Below are 15,579 nucleotides of genomic sequence, written 5' to 3'. Positions count from 1 at the left end.
GTGAGGAACAGCAATTTGCTGTATCAGTTTCTATGTTAGGTGTCTGCATAATTAATCTGTGGTGGCCTTCTCCTCTTTGCCTGTATTCTAATTTGGAAAAAAATTATTATTTTTTTTTTTCCCCTCCAGACTTCAGGTGATCACTGGCTATCAGTGATCACAAGCCATTTTTTTTACAGACAAGCTGACTTTCCAAAAATAAGGTAACAGTACAGTATATATATAATCTTCTCGGATAACAGTACTGAATTGGTCGCCTCAAAGCGAGGCGTTTTTGTGGCACATATTAACATTGTTCCAATTTAGATCTGCCTAAACTTAAATACTTTCTAATTGTGTTTCTCTATGAAACTACCCTCAAAGCTGACTTAAAAGTAACTGATTTGAACTAGACCTGTTAACAGGAATTTGGTCCAGTCATTAGCCTGTAAATACACTGAATTGTAAGAGATACGAAGAGTAGGTAGAGGAGCTAAAGGTAAACCTGCACAGCTGCTGCCAAGCATGACTGTATATGTAAGTGGACTGGCACGCACAAACTTTAGCTCAGGTAACATTCACGAATTACTTTGGTTCTAGCACACACTAGACAGCTAAGCATGTGGTGTCTTGTATATCTCACATTGAAGTCTTTGTCCCCATGTCTCCATTACTGTTGTTATCCAGTCTAAATAGCTTGAGTATGGCTACGCACACTGCCAAAGATGCTCTTGGTTCAAGAGATCTGCTCTTAACTGGGTCTGGCCAAGAACTGCCCCTCTCTGAAAGGCCTGCGAAGGCTTCTTGGGGCTCTTTTCTCTCAGGACTTTGGATGCTTACCCCATCAAGTGCTGAGGCCAGCAAGTCAGCTGTGAGTGGCGACTGCTACTGTGTATTCCGGTGCAAGCCTGAAAAACAAGAGATTTCAGAGCTATGTGGCTGTACCAAGCAAAGCTTGAGAGTATCCACAGTTACAAAAACCGAACGGTCCTTCTACCATCATGTGTAATTTCAAACAGAATAAAGATAGCAGCTATAGCTCTTAAAATACTAGGTGTTCTGCCATTATATTGTATGAGTGTACTTAGTTGTTCCTAGAATATATACATAGCTTTGTATGTCATGTATTGTATAAATACTTTAGAAGTTTTAAGTAAGTCTTTCAGGATTATGGATCAGTTCATTCTGATCTACAGATATCCATAGTTACACCACCACCCATCTCCAAGCTAGTTCAGGTGTGTAGTGTAGATAAGACTGTACTAGGCTGAAGTTCTAGGCTCCCCTCCAGGAACCCTTGTGCAACACTACCAGGACAGCTTAAAGGTAAACCAAGCCACTTAAAGGTAAAGCTAAGCCACTTCCCCTCTGTGGTTGCAGTTTGCGTTGAAATACATGAGCTATCTTTAAGCTAACGGCATTTGCAGAACATGGTACTGTGGTACTTGGTCCTGCTCCAGCTGTGTACTCAGCTTCTCTGGAAGATTTTTGCAATTTGGACTAAAGTGTGGTTTGGTTCCCATTTTACTGATTTAAAATTTGTGTTGGTGGGTCTTTGCAAGATTCACTGGTGTTTATGGACTGAAGCCTAGAAAGCTTTTAGAATTGCAAAATTAAAAAATAAAGCATAAGCCTCTTCTGCCCACAGAAGAGTTTGGTGAGTGATCATTTAACTCTGAGCTCTTATGACACCAAGTCCAGAAACTTGTGGAATTCCCAGTGGAGTTTTTCACCATCTACAAAAATACTTAAGGCTGCTCAAGGGAGAAAGAAGGAAAGCTCAGAAATTAATTTTGCAGGGGCTACTGTCTGTTTTATGGTCCTCTTTTCTCTGCTATAGTTCTCTGCTGTAAACATTTTAACAGTTACACCCAGTTAAACAGTGTGACTCTGCTGATCCTTTCATTTACCAATCTTGGAAATGTAAAACCTAGTTAATGTGGGGCAGCCCTTTAGAGGAAGAAAAGATGCAAAGAAGAGGAGATTGCTGATTGGAAAATCTCTGGGAAGCCACAATGATGAACACAGAAACATTTAAAATGGGAGTGAAGTTTAAAACACTGTTCAGGTTCTTCTCTGTTGTCTGAACTACATGCAAGAAAATTACCTTTTTTTTTGAGAAGTGGACTTCACTTTAGAATGGTTAGGAAAAAATACAACGAGAAATAAAATTCAGTTAGAGCCACTCCCACAAAGTGCTGATTTAATTAGAAGTCAATCATGGCATTGTATGTTTCACTGGAAGTGTCTAATGGGAGTAAATGCTTATTGCCTTGTGAGCAGGGGCTGAATTCTGGACAATTCAAAAAGCTTGTAATTGACTCCAGTGGGAGCAAAATCAAACCATAAGGATATACTTAATCCTTAATTTACCTTATATCCATAGAAGCAAACTAGTTTTGCCTACAGATGAGTAAAATGATAAAAACATATTTGAATGATGGCTGGCCAGATTTTATGTTTTAACAATATGCATGAAGAAAATCCTCCCTGCTTTCTACTTTGCATGGGACAAACATGATCATAATCTGAATTTACAGTAGGGTTTTTGTGTCAAATACTTATCTGAATTGTTGCTTTCTCCAGGGTTACTGATCTTACTGCATAATTTATTAGTGACCTGCTAGGTCATGTTGAGTAGAGCTTTCAATCCATTCTAATGTAGGTAACAATAAATTGCAAGTTCTTTTAAAGTGATGTGTTAGCCAGCAGAAGTTGCCCTCGGGTATCATCCTGATGAGGCAATGCAGATACTTAGACAAGTATCAAAGCACCAAAGGCACAGACATGGAGAATAAATATTAGGAAATCTATTTGCTTGTTTTAAATGTAACAATAAACATAAGTTATGTCTTAGGGAAACAGGGTAAGTTCAGTTAAAACTCCATCTGGGAAGACAAATATTTGATGCCTGCCTCCTTTAAATAAAGCAAAAGGATTCATAACTATGAAAATGCTTGGATATTTATGTATCCCAAATGCTAGGCCATCCACACTCAGCTAAAACTTTCACTTACCCATTTTATTTGAGAATTTATTACATCTTTCAGTGACCTAAAAGGATTTTCTTTATTCAGTTTCTCTAGTTAACATTTGCCTTACTTTGTTCAGGACTGCAATATGTAATGATACACGGTTGGAAACATGTAATAAAAACTACTGGAACCTTTACTGTCTAACTTCAGCAGGCGAAACAGAAGTAATAGGTTTTTCTTTTTCTGCTTTAGTTTCAAAGGTAGGTATAATGTTCAGAATTATCAAAATAAAAATGTAATTAAAGAAGGAAAATGAATACATAATTGGATCCTTGTGTAAGTGTCCAGTAACTGAACAGAAGCTATTTTACGAGCAGCAATTCTTTAGGTGATTACTTGGCAACAGGCTAATTTCTGGTTTTATTTTAAGAACCACAAGAATGCTGCTTTCCTTTTGATGGAGAGTGACCGGCTGATCAATAGTCTTCCCCAAGTGAAATGGACAGAGACAGCTGTGGCCTTGGCATCTAGGTTACAAGAAGAATGCATAACATTTATTGTGGCAAACTTCCTACACGTAGTACAAAGTGAAGGCTTCTCTGTTTTGTTGCAGGTAAAAGTGCCCTCAAGTTACTGTATGCTTCCAAATAAATTAAATTGCATCACGCTTTGGATAGTTCAGGCTGCTAAATAATCAAAATAGCTTCAACTTTTGCTTTAAAGTACAATTCTATGGAAAATTAAAAAGTTAGGCAGTGCTAAGTTTTTGTTTTTTTTTTTAAAGAGAGGTTTTTTTCAGTGTTGTTTTAAAGCACATTAATACTTTGATATGCAGAGTCGATACTGTGTTCAGGTTATGTGCCTCAGTTAAGCAAAAGTTCCAATGAATGTAGTGGGACAGTTTCTGTGTTGGAAAGAGGTAAGTATATACAGCTTCAAAAAAGCTTCCGAACCCCTGGAACAGCAGCATGTACTTAAAAGAATGATTACGAGTATTAGCAGTATACTCAAACTTCTACTGACTTTTGTTATGAGTTGCAAGAATGTGGTAATGCTGCAGGTCCTGGTGAGAACCTATCTAGTCATCATCTAGCCAGTTCATTTCTCTCATGAAAGTCTTCTTTTTTTTTTTTTTCCTAGTATGTATAGAGGATTTTAAAAAAAATAAATAAGGAGACATTAAAACATTTTGTCTTTGAATCTAGAGTTGCATGTGGCTAGAAATTCATGACAGTGTGTTTGCTCCTAAAATTTGGATTAGTGAGAGTCCTCACGATGATTCGCTAGAGGCCTGGAGAGGGGTGGGGTTATGGATGGATACAAAGGAAGATGCTCCACTTTGGAATACCTCCTGCACAGCGTGATAGCAGATCTGCTCTGCTCAGTAATGCTTTTGCATATGAAGTGCGCTCTTATTTTAAATGGCTGCCTTTTGTTGTTTCCTCAGGCACAGGCAATGAGCAGCAAACCTGATCTTCTAGAACTAATTATTAATGCAATTGAAAAAAGTATTAATAATGAAAACAGCTGCTTTCTTCTTGTAGCTGTGGATATGTTGTTGGACTCCACAAATGTGAAGGAGATGGTATGTTTTTCAGTGTGCAGTGTTTGTTGGAAAAACTGTTCTGGTACTGTTTCATGTAATGGCTCAAATCAGAGGATGCGGTTTGAGCTCAGGTGGCTCAGTCCTGCAGTTGGGGTCACACAGAAAAGCATCTGCCTAAATCCAAGGTCCTGTTGGAAGTGCAGAAAATGTTGGCATTTGTTTAGTGAATATCAACACTTTTTTAAAGAGAGAGCCTATATATGGCAATAAACAAATGTCTGAGTATTACTGAGAATGTAAGTCCCATGGGCGCCACTGCTCTGTTGTTCTTCATTATCACTTTATATTTGTGATGAGAAAAATCTTATCAAAATGTTGCCTTACATTAAACTTACAAGTGAAGAGAGCTTATTCTATGTATCTTTCAGTTTTTGTAAACGTGACAGTTACATTTGCTTTTGTTTTAAGACTGTCCTCTGAAGCAAGGACTGCCTCTTAATCTAGTGTGTGTTTTTTGGATTAGGAGAGATGTCAGTCTCCATGTGTGTAATATGCCATGTATATTTGCACAATCAAAATAGTGGTATTTACGCTGTGGTTGACTGTAATGCTGTGGATAATTCATGAATAAAATGCCATACTGATTAAAATCCAGAATGATGCTACAAGCAAAGAATGAAAAATAAATGCAAAATGAATTACTGCAATCTGGTGCTATTGTAGATCTTCTTGGTAAAAGCAATGAAAATTTAATCAGATACATTATTTTTCCCTAGAGTATTTGACCTTGTTGTGACACAGCTGACAGTAAGAGCTATTATGGGGTTCATTTAAAAAAAAAAAAAAAAAAAAAAGAAGGAAAAAAAGGATGGGGAAAAGAGCAATGTGGTGTTTTCTAGTGCTGTAGTATGCCTTGGAGTGGCTTAGTTCTAAAGTACTGTAAAAATCACTGTGGTGGGCAATAATCCTTCAAAAACAGCATCTCCATCTACCAGGCCATTATAAAATATAAGTGATGACATCATTGATCTAGCTTAGGGAGTAAGTAGATTCAGAAAGGAATAATGACTGGTTGCTATGACAATATGCCCCTCGCCAGCTGCTGATTTGTTACTTGAACACAGGGTTTTACGTGCAAGATCCAGGCTCTGCGTGATAAGCTCTGGGTCTTCCTGGTTCAGTCTTTTTATGCTGTTCGTCACACAGAAAGCTGGAAGCTGATGAGGCCAGACCATCAACAGAAAATACAAGCAGGTATGTCTAGTATCAAATGGCATTAAATATTTTTTTAGCAATTTAGTAGATAAAATGTAGCTGTTATTGTGGAGACAGATACAAATTAAGCAAAATTTGTGATGCTTTAGGTTTTTGAAGTGGTATTTTAAAATAGAGGCGTGATAGCGTGCTTAGCTAGTTTCAGACATGGAAATGGGCAAGTAATTTTCTGTGAAAAGTCTCCTCTGCTTTTCTTTTTAGGAGTGTGTATAATCGGAACCAAAGCCATATAGATTGATTATGTTCTTATTTACAGCTGCTCTAAATTATTGAAAATACTGCAGTAGGATTAAAAACCTCATCTGTCTGATTTTTAAGGAGATAAGCACTGTGGATGAATTAAATTTGTACAAAGCAGATTATCTGTCCTATGAATTCAGTTCCTATCCTTTATCATTTTCTATATAATGTATAAATATTCCTTGTCCTTTGCATAATGCTTATCTCGTGCACTGTCAGTAAATGCAGATAGCTTGACTTCACAGTTGATTGGTATTACGATATTGTGTGTGCTACTGCAGAGAGCCCCTAAGGAGCCGCATAGTGTTCTCAAAATTTTAACAGGCAGCACTTCCAACAAAAAGGAGTTTTTGTTCTGAACGTTTCTTTGTTTTGAAGTACACAAGTATTCTGGGGGTGTGGAACTGATGACGGAGTTCGGGTTATGGTTGAATATTAGCTTTGACAGTGTTACAAAAGAAAAGAATGTGTTCAAGACTTCTCTAAAATCAGTTTTGATTCAAAGGAGGAATAAACATTTCGGTGTCCTTTTTGTTAAAGACATTAGTGGCTAGGATATGATAGTTCTAAAATTGTTTGCACCTACAGATGGATGAAAATTTTATTCTAAAATTATATGCTGAATGAAAGGTGCAGTGACAGTTTTTCTAAGCATGATTTATGGATGTAGTCAAATAATATCTCACTGCTACTGTATAAAACAGGTTTATGATTTCTTTATGGATTATTAAATCCTTCAGAAGCTGAGCGGCCAGCTTTAGAAAGAAGTATGCTTTTTTTTTTGTTTTGGGGTGTTTTATTTTTAGGATGATCATGTCCTCATTGTAAATAATGTTCAGGCTGCTTTGCACTAGTGCTTTCAAGACAAAAAAATATTTAAGACCAAGGTCCAAACTCCATCTTGCCAGAAATTGTTTTGTTTTCTTTTAGTTTAAATTATAACTCAGAGCTAGCATACATTTTATATGTAAACAGACAGACTGAAATGTTTGCATAAATTCTGTTTTTAATTTTAGGCAAAGCAAACACACAATACTGGTAGACAAATTTTAATCTTCAGGTGAAATACATCTAGGATAACTTAAATCAACTTTCATCTTAAAGATTTCTGGTGGTGGTTTATCTTCTGGAGATTTAACCTATATAGAATTAGAAGGCTATAATAGAGGAGGAAAAATGCCAAAAGAAGACAGAGATTCTGGGTGTTTTCATTCACAACATCTTGTGTTTTCTTAGGCACAAGTTTATATGGATTTTCTCTTAATATACTGGTATGTATTAATGTGCAGAGTCATTGCTAGGAAAAGGATTAGATCCCTGGGGTGCCATTTTCATCGTACCTTTTGTGTGATTTTTACAGACCTATATAAAAATTATTTTTAGTATCTTCAATAAAACTCTGCAGAATTTTTGTGTTATACACAGATATAATTTCATATGTATATATAGTATGTCTGAACATGAGGTATTGAATGCTTAAATTTTTTAATACATTTTTTTGCAAAACCTTTTTTCGGCTGAAACACTAATACAAACAAAAATGAAACCTTATTGATTCTGCATCTGTACAGTGTCTAAAAATATCCTTTTTGTATTCTACAAGCGCAATTGATTTAAAGGCTTTATTGAAAATGCTTCCCTCCCAGGGTAGACTAGTTAAAAAGAAAAAAAAAAAAAAGCATTCACTGCCTGAAAATTCCACATGACAATCACAGGGATAACTCTCATGACACTATGCTGCATGCAATCTGAAGAGGCACTGTGATCTTACTGTGTACATTTAGATATTTTGACTTGACCACTTGAAAACTAATATAATTTACTTTAATGTAATTAATATCTTCTTTAAATAGTATAAATAAATAGTTTTATAAATTACAGTATATCATTCAAAAGTCATTAGTACTCTAAATGTGAAGGTATTTTTTTTATAAATTGCGTATGCTTTCAAAGGTCTCGATGCACTGCAAGCTTTAAGTGAGCTAAGCCTGGAGAAACAAAAGTGTGTCTTACTATGGAAATGGGGAAACAGAAGAGTTAAACAATGTGCTTATGGCCATGTGACCTCATTACAGATACCACATTTCTTGTTCTGAACGTAAACCCATGTATTTTCACTTAACATTTGCCAGGACACCAAAATTAGCCTTCCTAGAATAATTACAGGACCCAAAGAACTGCTCTCTGATTTCAGATGATGTTAATTGAGTAGGCTGGGTTGTTTTCTGTGTCCCTCCTTTTCTGCTAAATAGTAAAGAAACTGTTCCTTTTACAGCTGCATTTGACAAGGGTGATGACCGAAGACTTGGCAAAAAACCTGTATTCAGTAGTTCTCAGGTAAACATTTATATCTAAACTTTAAAAATACTGAGAAGTTTGCAAACAAAACTATTTTCATCATGTGTTTTAAATTCAATATTAATTTATCATATTATTTAATGGAACTTGCTTTTAAAAAATGTTTATTTTTTTGATGAACTGTTATTTCTGCAGAGTCAGTAATCTTCATTACTGGAAACATCATAGGACTCAGCCTGCTACAGGCTCTGCTACATTTTCAAACAGATAAGCTCAAATAAAAGCCAGGAATTTGTGTTCTGATTGTGTTCACATTCCCCTGTTGCTATGTAATGAAACTGATCTGTTTCCCAGAGCAAATGGTTTGCTACTGAGCTAATGAATCTCTGCTATTATCACAAGCCACCACAGTCTGTTACACTCCCTGCCCTGAAAAAATATTTTTTTTGTGCCCTCGACAACTCTTCTATTGAGACTCACACTCAAAACTACATTATTATTTGGTAGAAAACCAGTATGGGTTTCACATTATTTGATGGCCTTGGATACACTGCAATGACACTGGTATCACAAAGATTCCATTTCGTGCACTTAATTCTCCATGTTTCAATATATACATACCTTTACCTGACAGAGAGAATGAATATTGTCACTTACCTAGTGGATACATTGTTGGTAATGGTTGAAAACATCACACGTATTATATATTAATTTGGGGGGTTATGTTTGTAATAATTCAGTCTTTATTCCTCTTCGGAAAATATGCACATATAACTCAATAAAAAGTTCTTCCTTCAGCAGACACTAATAATATAAATAAATATTACAGAGTAATTTCTCCAAAGTGAAAGTAACACTCTACTTAGATATTTCAATATCCTCCATATAGAGCAGTATTTCACATGAGATTTACTGGGCACTAAATTCTGGTATTCTTATATCTTTGAAAGCCAGCAATCTGAGCTAAAATGTAATTTTTTAAAAATTATTTCTATGCTGAATCTTGTTGCTTTAGATTCATGTACTACTTTAAAAAGTAGGTGTGTTTCAGAAATGAAAGATTAAGGATATGGGGTTACAAATGACTTCTGTTTTCTTTCCTGATTCTTTTTTTTTCTAGCTAAACAAATCTACTATTGAATCTGTTGGTATAAGGAATCCTTCCTGGACAGAACACGGCAAGAAAGATTGCTGGAGAGATTCTTCCACTAATCAGGATAAAATGAAATCTGATGGATTAGGAGCATCTGGACATACGTCAAGCACCAACAGAAACACTGTTAATAAGGCTTCAAAGCATGAGGATGTAAAGGGGAAAGATGGCAAAAAAATAGTTTCCAAGGTTACTAAGGATTCCAAACCTGGGGAAAAAGCTGCTTCACCAAAGGCTAGAGCTGTTATAAAGACAAAAATAGAAAATAATGGAAATGTGAAGGCTGAAAGCATGCTTACCAAGCAAGACATAGAAAAGACATCATCTGCAAGTGGACAAAAAAATTCAGGAAGTGGCAAAGGACTGAAGAACCATGAAGGAAAAATTGCAGGTGCCAGACCTAAAGTGCTGACGGTAACCTCAAGTGTGCAGATCAAAACAAAACCATTGAAAAAAACCCCAGGGAAGGAATCTCCCTCCTTAGTGACTGTGGCAGGAACTTCCAGCAAGTCAGCAAATTCAAGCATAGATATCCAGACTGCCAGTGAACAGACAGAGGAACCCAAAGAGGATAAATTGGTAGAGGAAGGGAAAAAACAGACTGGTAATTTTTTTTTTTTTTTTTTTTTTTTTTTTTTTAAGTCCTCTTCTGCATGACCCAGGCTGGTCATGCATTGAAAATCAGCCTGGGAAGCTTAAAAAAAAATCTAATGTAGACTGATAAGAGTCTTCCCCTGTAAATGAATACTAACTTGAGATAAAAGTGTTAGATTTATCCTCTATTAACTGACTTAATTTTATGATCAACTGATAGCCATATGAAATGGTAGACGTTTTACAAGTTTTGCATCTATGCTGTTTTCAATAGCTGATCTTCATATATTAGAATTTTTTCAGTGCTTACATGCAATGCATTTCCCCCTATAATTAACTTTGAATTTACTTTACAGTAGTGAAAACAAAGTCATCTGTGAAAACATCAAATGGAGTCACCACCAAAAAAAAAAAGACTGAGCTTGAGGTTGATACCACAACAAGCAGGTATGTTACAAATCAATATGCCACTTTACGTATATATGAGTGTGTGTTTGTGAAAAAAAAAAAATTCAGATGAACTACTAAACTTAGTGTTAAGTCAACATGTTCTCTTTAATCTGAGAATGGTTGTCTGTTGCATGTTATTGGCAAAACAATTTTGAGTTAGCTATTGGAAACATTGCTGTAAAGATAAAATTGATTTGGTTTTGTATTGGACTGTTTCATGCTAATCATTTTAAATTGTTATAGGTCATTTAGAATTCTGCACACTGGAACAGTTAATGACTGCACGAGGTGTTGTAAACTTATTTAGGAGATAGCTTAGATTAAACTGGCCAGGAAGACAGCTGAAGCACTGTGAAATTGTCAAATGGCTCCCATATATGTGTATATATAAATATATATATACAAACACACAGGTTTTATTTTCAAAAAGTATACCTTTCATGTTGCATTTTCAATGTTTATATGTGTGCATATTAAAACACATATATTGCTTTTTTAAATATACTTAAACATTGCCAGATCTTGAGCTTGGAAATAAAGGATGTAATAATTTCTTTGCAGTCTGACAAAAAAGTCAACTGGAAAAGAGTGTAATGAACAAAACGTACAAGCTGTTCTAAAGAAAAAAGGGAATGTGAGTAGTAATTCTGCAGCACAGCAAAAGGCTCAAAAGACACCTGCTAATTCTCCCAAGAACCAAGGTAAAGTTCCATACAGCAATGAAACAGCCTGCCATTATTATGAAAAGCTTTGTATTTTTTGGAGGGGGGTTTGGTTTTTAATTGGTTTGTTGTTGTTTTGGTTTCGGTTTGTTTTTTTGTTTTTTTTTTTTTTTTTAGCACAAGCTTTTGGCAAAATCTTCTGAACAATTCTATTTATTTTCCGTATTTCACTTCTGGTGACAATCCTAAACTATAAAATGCAAATGAATGTGTGTCAACTTCAAAATATTTTAAAAATGGTCTTCACTGACAGTTGGTATTTTCTTCTACTTGTTTAATCTGCTTTGCAGAGTCTTTTATTTGCTGATACCGCTGCACTTGGAACCACAACTGAGTTCAACAAATTCTGTAGGTCAAGCATTTAAAATCTGCATCAAAGATTTGCCTGCAGACTTCTTTATGAACTGTTAGTTTATGCCTCCCTTTTTTGGTGATCCACTCTAGCAGTAGCACTGCTGATACTGACCTACCCACAAAAAAATAAACGGTTTCAACAGCTATCTACATCAAGTGTGGGGAATGACATTGTAGACCACAGAGAGGAAACGCCGCTTTATAAAGATACAAAGTGTTAAGGATGGAGCTCTTTTTTAATCCCATTTGGACTTGGCACTTACTTCGGGCAGCGGGAAGAATATTCAAGTTATATTATCTTAAATGCATTATGATATAGAAAACACAGGTCCTGTCAATTTGAGGTCATTAAAGATCTTGCAGTATTTTCTGACTGAGCAGGGATAGTAATTCTGGTACTCTAATCACATTATAACTAATGTAATTATTTTCTGCCTACTTTCATTTCCTCTACAATATAAACTGAATACAGTCCTCATCACTTCCTGTGCTAAGCTGCTGTGCAGTGTTTCTGTGCACTATTAGAGAGCTGCTGCTTTCCACTGCAGTGATGACTACTTGTTAACAGGCTGAAGTAATTCCTTTATGTATAGTCTATTAAGTGCTTTAGTTTTAAAGATGGCATGCAAATGCAAGATGGTATTTTTGTCTAGTATTTGTTTAAGATCTCAATTCTTAATTCTTTAACAAGCCTCAAATCCTCTAGTTACATAAAAAGTTGAGTAAGTTGCTTCTCACATAAACAAACACTAAAATTTGGTGAATATACTTTGACTGGCATATACAATCTCTATAGTGGTTTTTTTTTTTTTTTTTTTTACTGTTTGTTAGGACCTCAGGGAGAATCACCAAATTCACTGAAATCAGGAATGTCTCCAAAACATAATGAAGAAAAAAATGTGTTACAGCATCTGGTTCAGACAACACTCCCAGAAAAACATCCTTCAGCCAAGAAGAGGAGTGTTAAGCAGTCCCAAACACCTGTAGCAAAAGCCACTGTAAAAATAACACCTAAAACTCTGGCTCCATCAAAGCATTCTGAGATTATGAATAATAAAGACCCAAAACAAAAAACAGTTGGGCAATCTGTATTAAAATCTCAGTCCTCTGCCCAGAAACATTCAAGGAGTGAATCTCCTGTTGTCCAGAAGAACGTGCACACCTCTGAGCACAGAAGTTCCAGACAGAAACTTGAAAAAAACCTGGCTGATGCTGTGGTAGGTGAGCTTCATGACAATAATGAATGCTATTCTGCAAAGCAAAGTGAATCTTTAAAATCTGTGATGGAAAGTAGCAGCGAAGATAAACTGCTGGCATCCTGTCAACCCAATAAACAAAAATTATCAGATCCTTCTGAAAACGTGGAATACAAAACACAATCTGAATCATCATCTCCTCTAATTACAGAAGAAACTATTTCTAAACTGCATGTTTCACTACAAAATGAAATGGAAGCAAGACAAATCTGTGCAGATCAGACTGGAATTAAACAGATTGAAGATACAGAGAAAGATGATAATACAGCTGAATTTCACTGCCATGCACAGTCTCCCAGTGATGGATACTCAGACCCTTCCAAGGAAACCAATCAAAAGGCTACTGCTTCAGGAGAACTGGTGAAACACTCAAAAGCAACAAAAGTCTGTACTGAACAAAGTGATAAATTAAGCTCTGACACAGGTCTTAACTATGGTGAAAATGCTTTACCAAGCTTTTCCAGAACAATAACCAGTAAACAGGATGGAACATCATCTCAGATTCATGTGGAGGGATTTCTTACAGCTGATGAGCTGTGTGATATATCAGCCTTGACTGAATACAAATCAGTTACAGCAGACTTAGATGACGTTTCAGAATGTTCGACAGAACAAATAACAGAAAAATGTTCACCTAGTTCTACAGAGCCTATAGATCCTACAGAAACACCAGAAAACCATGAAAATGCAGAAATTCCCTTTGTAGACCACTGGAGTACTGGTGCACTAGATCCAAAAGAGAGCCCTGAATCAGATACTGTCAGTGCAACCACATCCTCTGATGATATAAAACCAAGGTCAGAAGATTATGATGCTGGAGGCTCTCAAGATGATGAAGGATCCAATGAAAGAGGGATATCTAAATGCAGCACTACGTTATGCCATGATTTTCTTGGAAGAAGCAGCAGTGACACAAGCACACCTGAGGAATTAAAAATTTATGACAGCAGCCTAAGAATAGAAGTGAAAATGAAAAAAGAGGGTTCTGATCTTTTCCGTGTTAATTCAACAAGTGATGATGAAATACCAAGAAAAAGACCTGAAATTTGGTCCCATCAGGAAAGTGCAAGGACCAATACTAGAGAAAGCAAAAGTTCTACTTTTGGTAATGCACAGTTTACTCAGGAAGCAGACCAAGTTTCTTCTTCTGCTGATGAAACAGAAGATGACAGATCTGAAGCAGAGAATGTTGCAGAAACCTTTCCTCCATCAAATGTTCCTACTCAGCAGTTCCAAGGAATTGATAATTTAGCTTTTGAAGATGCAACAGAAAATGCCACTGCGAGTCACGAGTGTCCTAAAAATAAAAATTTCAAACGATCTGTTTTACTTTCAGTAGATGAATGTGAAGAATTGGGATCTGATGATAAAGTGGAAACTCATACTTCACGTCAGCATTCAATAGATTCTCTTACTCCTTCAGAAGTATTTGACAGTGTTTCTCAAGAGCACCATGGAAAGACTTTTTATTCAGGATACTCACTGGAGATTGAAGATGGATTCCTGGATTGCAAACAGCATAAGGATAGAGACAGTAGATCAGATAAAAGTGAAAGTGCCCTCCTACACCTTCATGGCACTGAAATCCCAGGGAAGGAAAATCAAGGTGCTTCAATGACGGAACAAGATCGCCCAGAGAAAGTATACTCAGCAGCTAGCCTGTGTCCAGGAGAAAACCAAAAAGTAAATATGAAGCATGAAGTGGCTAGTGAATTTCACCAGTGCAATAAATACTTAGACAATGATGCAAAATCTCAAGAAAGACCATGTCACTTGGATCTTCATCAGAGAGAAACTAATTCTGATGTGCAAAACAGCAGCTCTGCAAAACCTGTAGAAGCCAGTAAGAATCAGATACTGACTCAGGAAGGTCAAGTGAGAGACAGTCAACCAGCAACTACTGAATGCGCTAATACTGATTTACTTCCAGGTAATGTACAGAAATAGAAACAGTCAGTCATTCAAAAAAAATTAATAGGGAAAGCTTTGGCAATTTGTCTGGGATTGAATCCTGAACTGAAGTAATTTAAATTTAAATATTTTTAAGTATTTCACTTGGGTAGAGAATGTTTGCCTGTTTGAAATATCCGTCAATACCCTGCTGTTCAATGAGAAACTTGACAAGAAAAGAGATTTTATGTAATGCTAAAAGAAAGATTGGATGCAGTTGTCTGTACTTCAGTGATTTTTGATCCAATCTAACATTGACAGCATCAACTTTTGATGGAAGCTTAGTATTTGTTGTGTCTGCTTGACAACATATAGTATGTCTGAATGGGATGTGCAATAACTACAGTAATAACCTTAACTAAACTGCACTGAACTGTTTACCTGAACAGCTATATGCATTATTGTTGTAATTTATTTATTTATATATTATACACAAATCTGGATCATTCTCCCACTGAATATAACTGAATATTTGCCATATACATCAGTGGGAGCAGGTTTGAACTCTGATTTAGAGCTTATGAGATGTCTAAAATTCTAAATTTTACCAGTAAAAGCTTATTTCCTAAAAGAGAGATTATACTTAGAACTAATGCTTATATATAGAAAAGGTCTAACTTGTTTCACGTAGCTAGATGCATACTTGTCTAGTTTTGTGTTTTATCTTCTTTATACCAATAATTCAGTCTGTTTATCCTATCAAATATAGACAATAGTGTTGATCACAACTATTGTGTATTCAAGAGTAATGAAATGCTGATGATGATCTATGTTCAGCCAGACCACA

At 35.9% G+C, this 15,579-nt stretch overlaps 1 protein-coding gene across 1 annotated transcript in view; it reads left to right on the top strand.

Annotated features, from left to right (window-relative positions):
- Window positions 1-15,579, top strand: part of BTBD8 (BTB domain containing 8) — a 43,148-nt gene that overhangs the window by 19,029 nt on the left and 8,540 nt on the right. Inside the window, exons 10-17 of the mRNA XM_086753462.1 lie at window positions 3,385-3,567; window positions 4,402-4,539; window positions 5,625-5,754; window positions 8,291-8,352; window positions 9,434-10,070; window positions 10,417-10,507; window positions 11,072-11,211; window positions 12,418-14,772. Coding sequence (XP_086609588.1) covers window positions 3,385-3,567; window positions 4,402-4,539; window positions 5,625-5,754; window positions 8,291-8,352; window positions 9,434-10,070; window positions 10,417-10,507; window positions 11,072-11,211; window positions 12,418-14,772 — 3,736 coding nt within the window. The remainder of the gene's footprint in view (window positions 1-3,384; window positions 3,568-4,401; window positions 4,540-5,624; window positions 5,755-8,290; window positions 8,353-9,433; window positions 10,071-10,416; window positions 10,508-11,071; window positions 11,212-12,417; window positions 14,773-15,579) is intronic.

This window comes from Chlamydotis macqueenii, chromosome 8, assembly GCF_036417535.1.
Source record: "Chlamydotis macqueenii isolate bChlMac1 chromosome 8, bChlMac1.mat, whole genome shotgun sequence".
Taxonomy (NCBI): Eukaryota; Metazoa; Chordata; class Aves; order Otidiformes; family Otididae; genus Chlamydotis; species Chlamydotis macqueenii.
The sequence above is the reverse complement of the archived record's forward strand: the minus strand, read 5'-3'. Positions and strand labels throughout refer to the sequence as shown.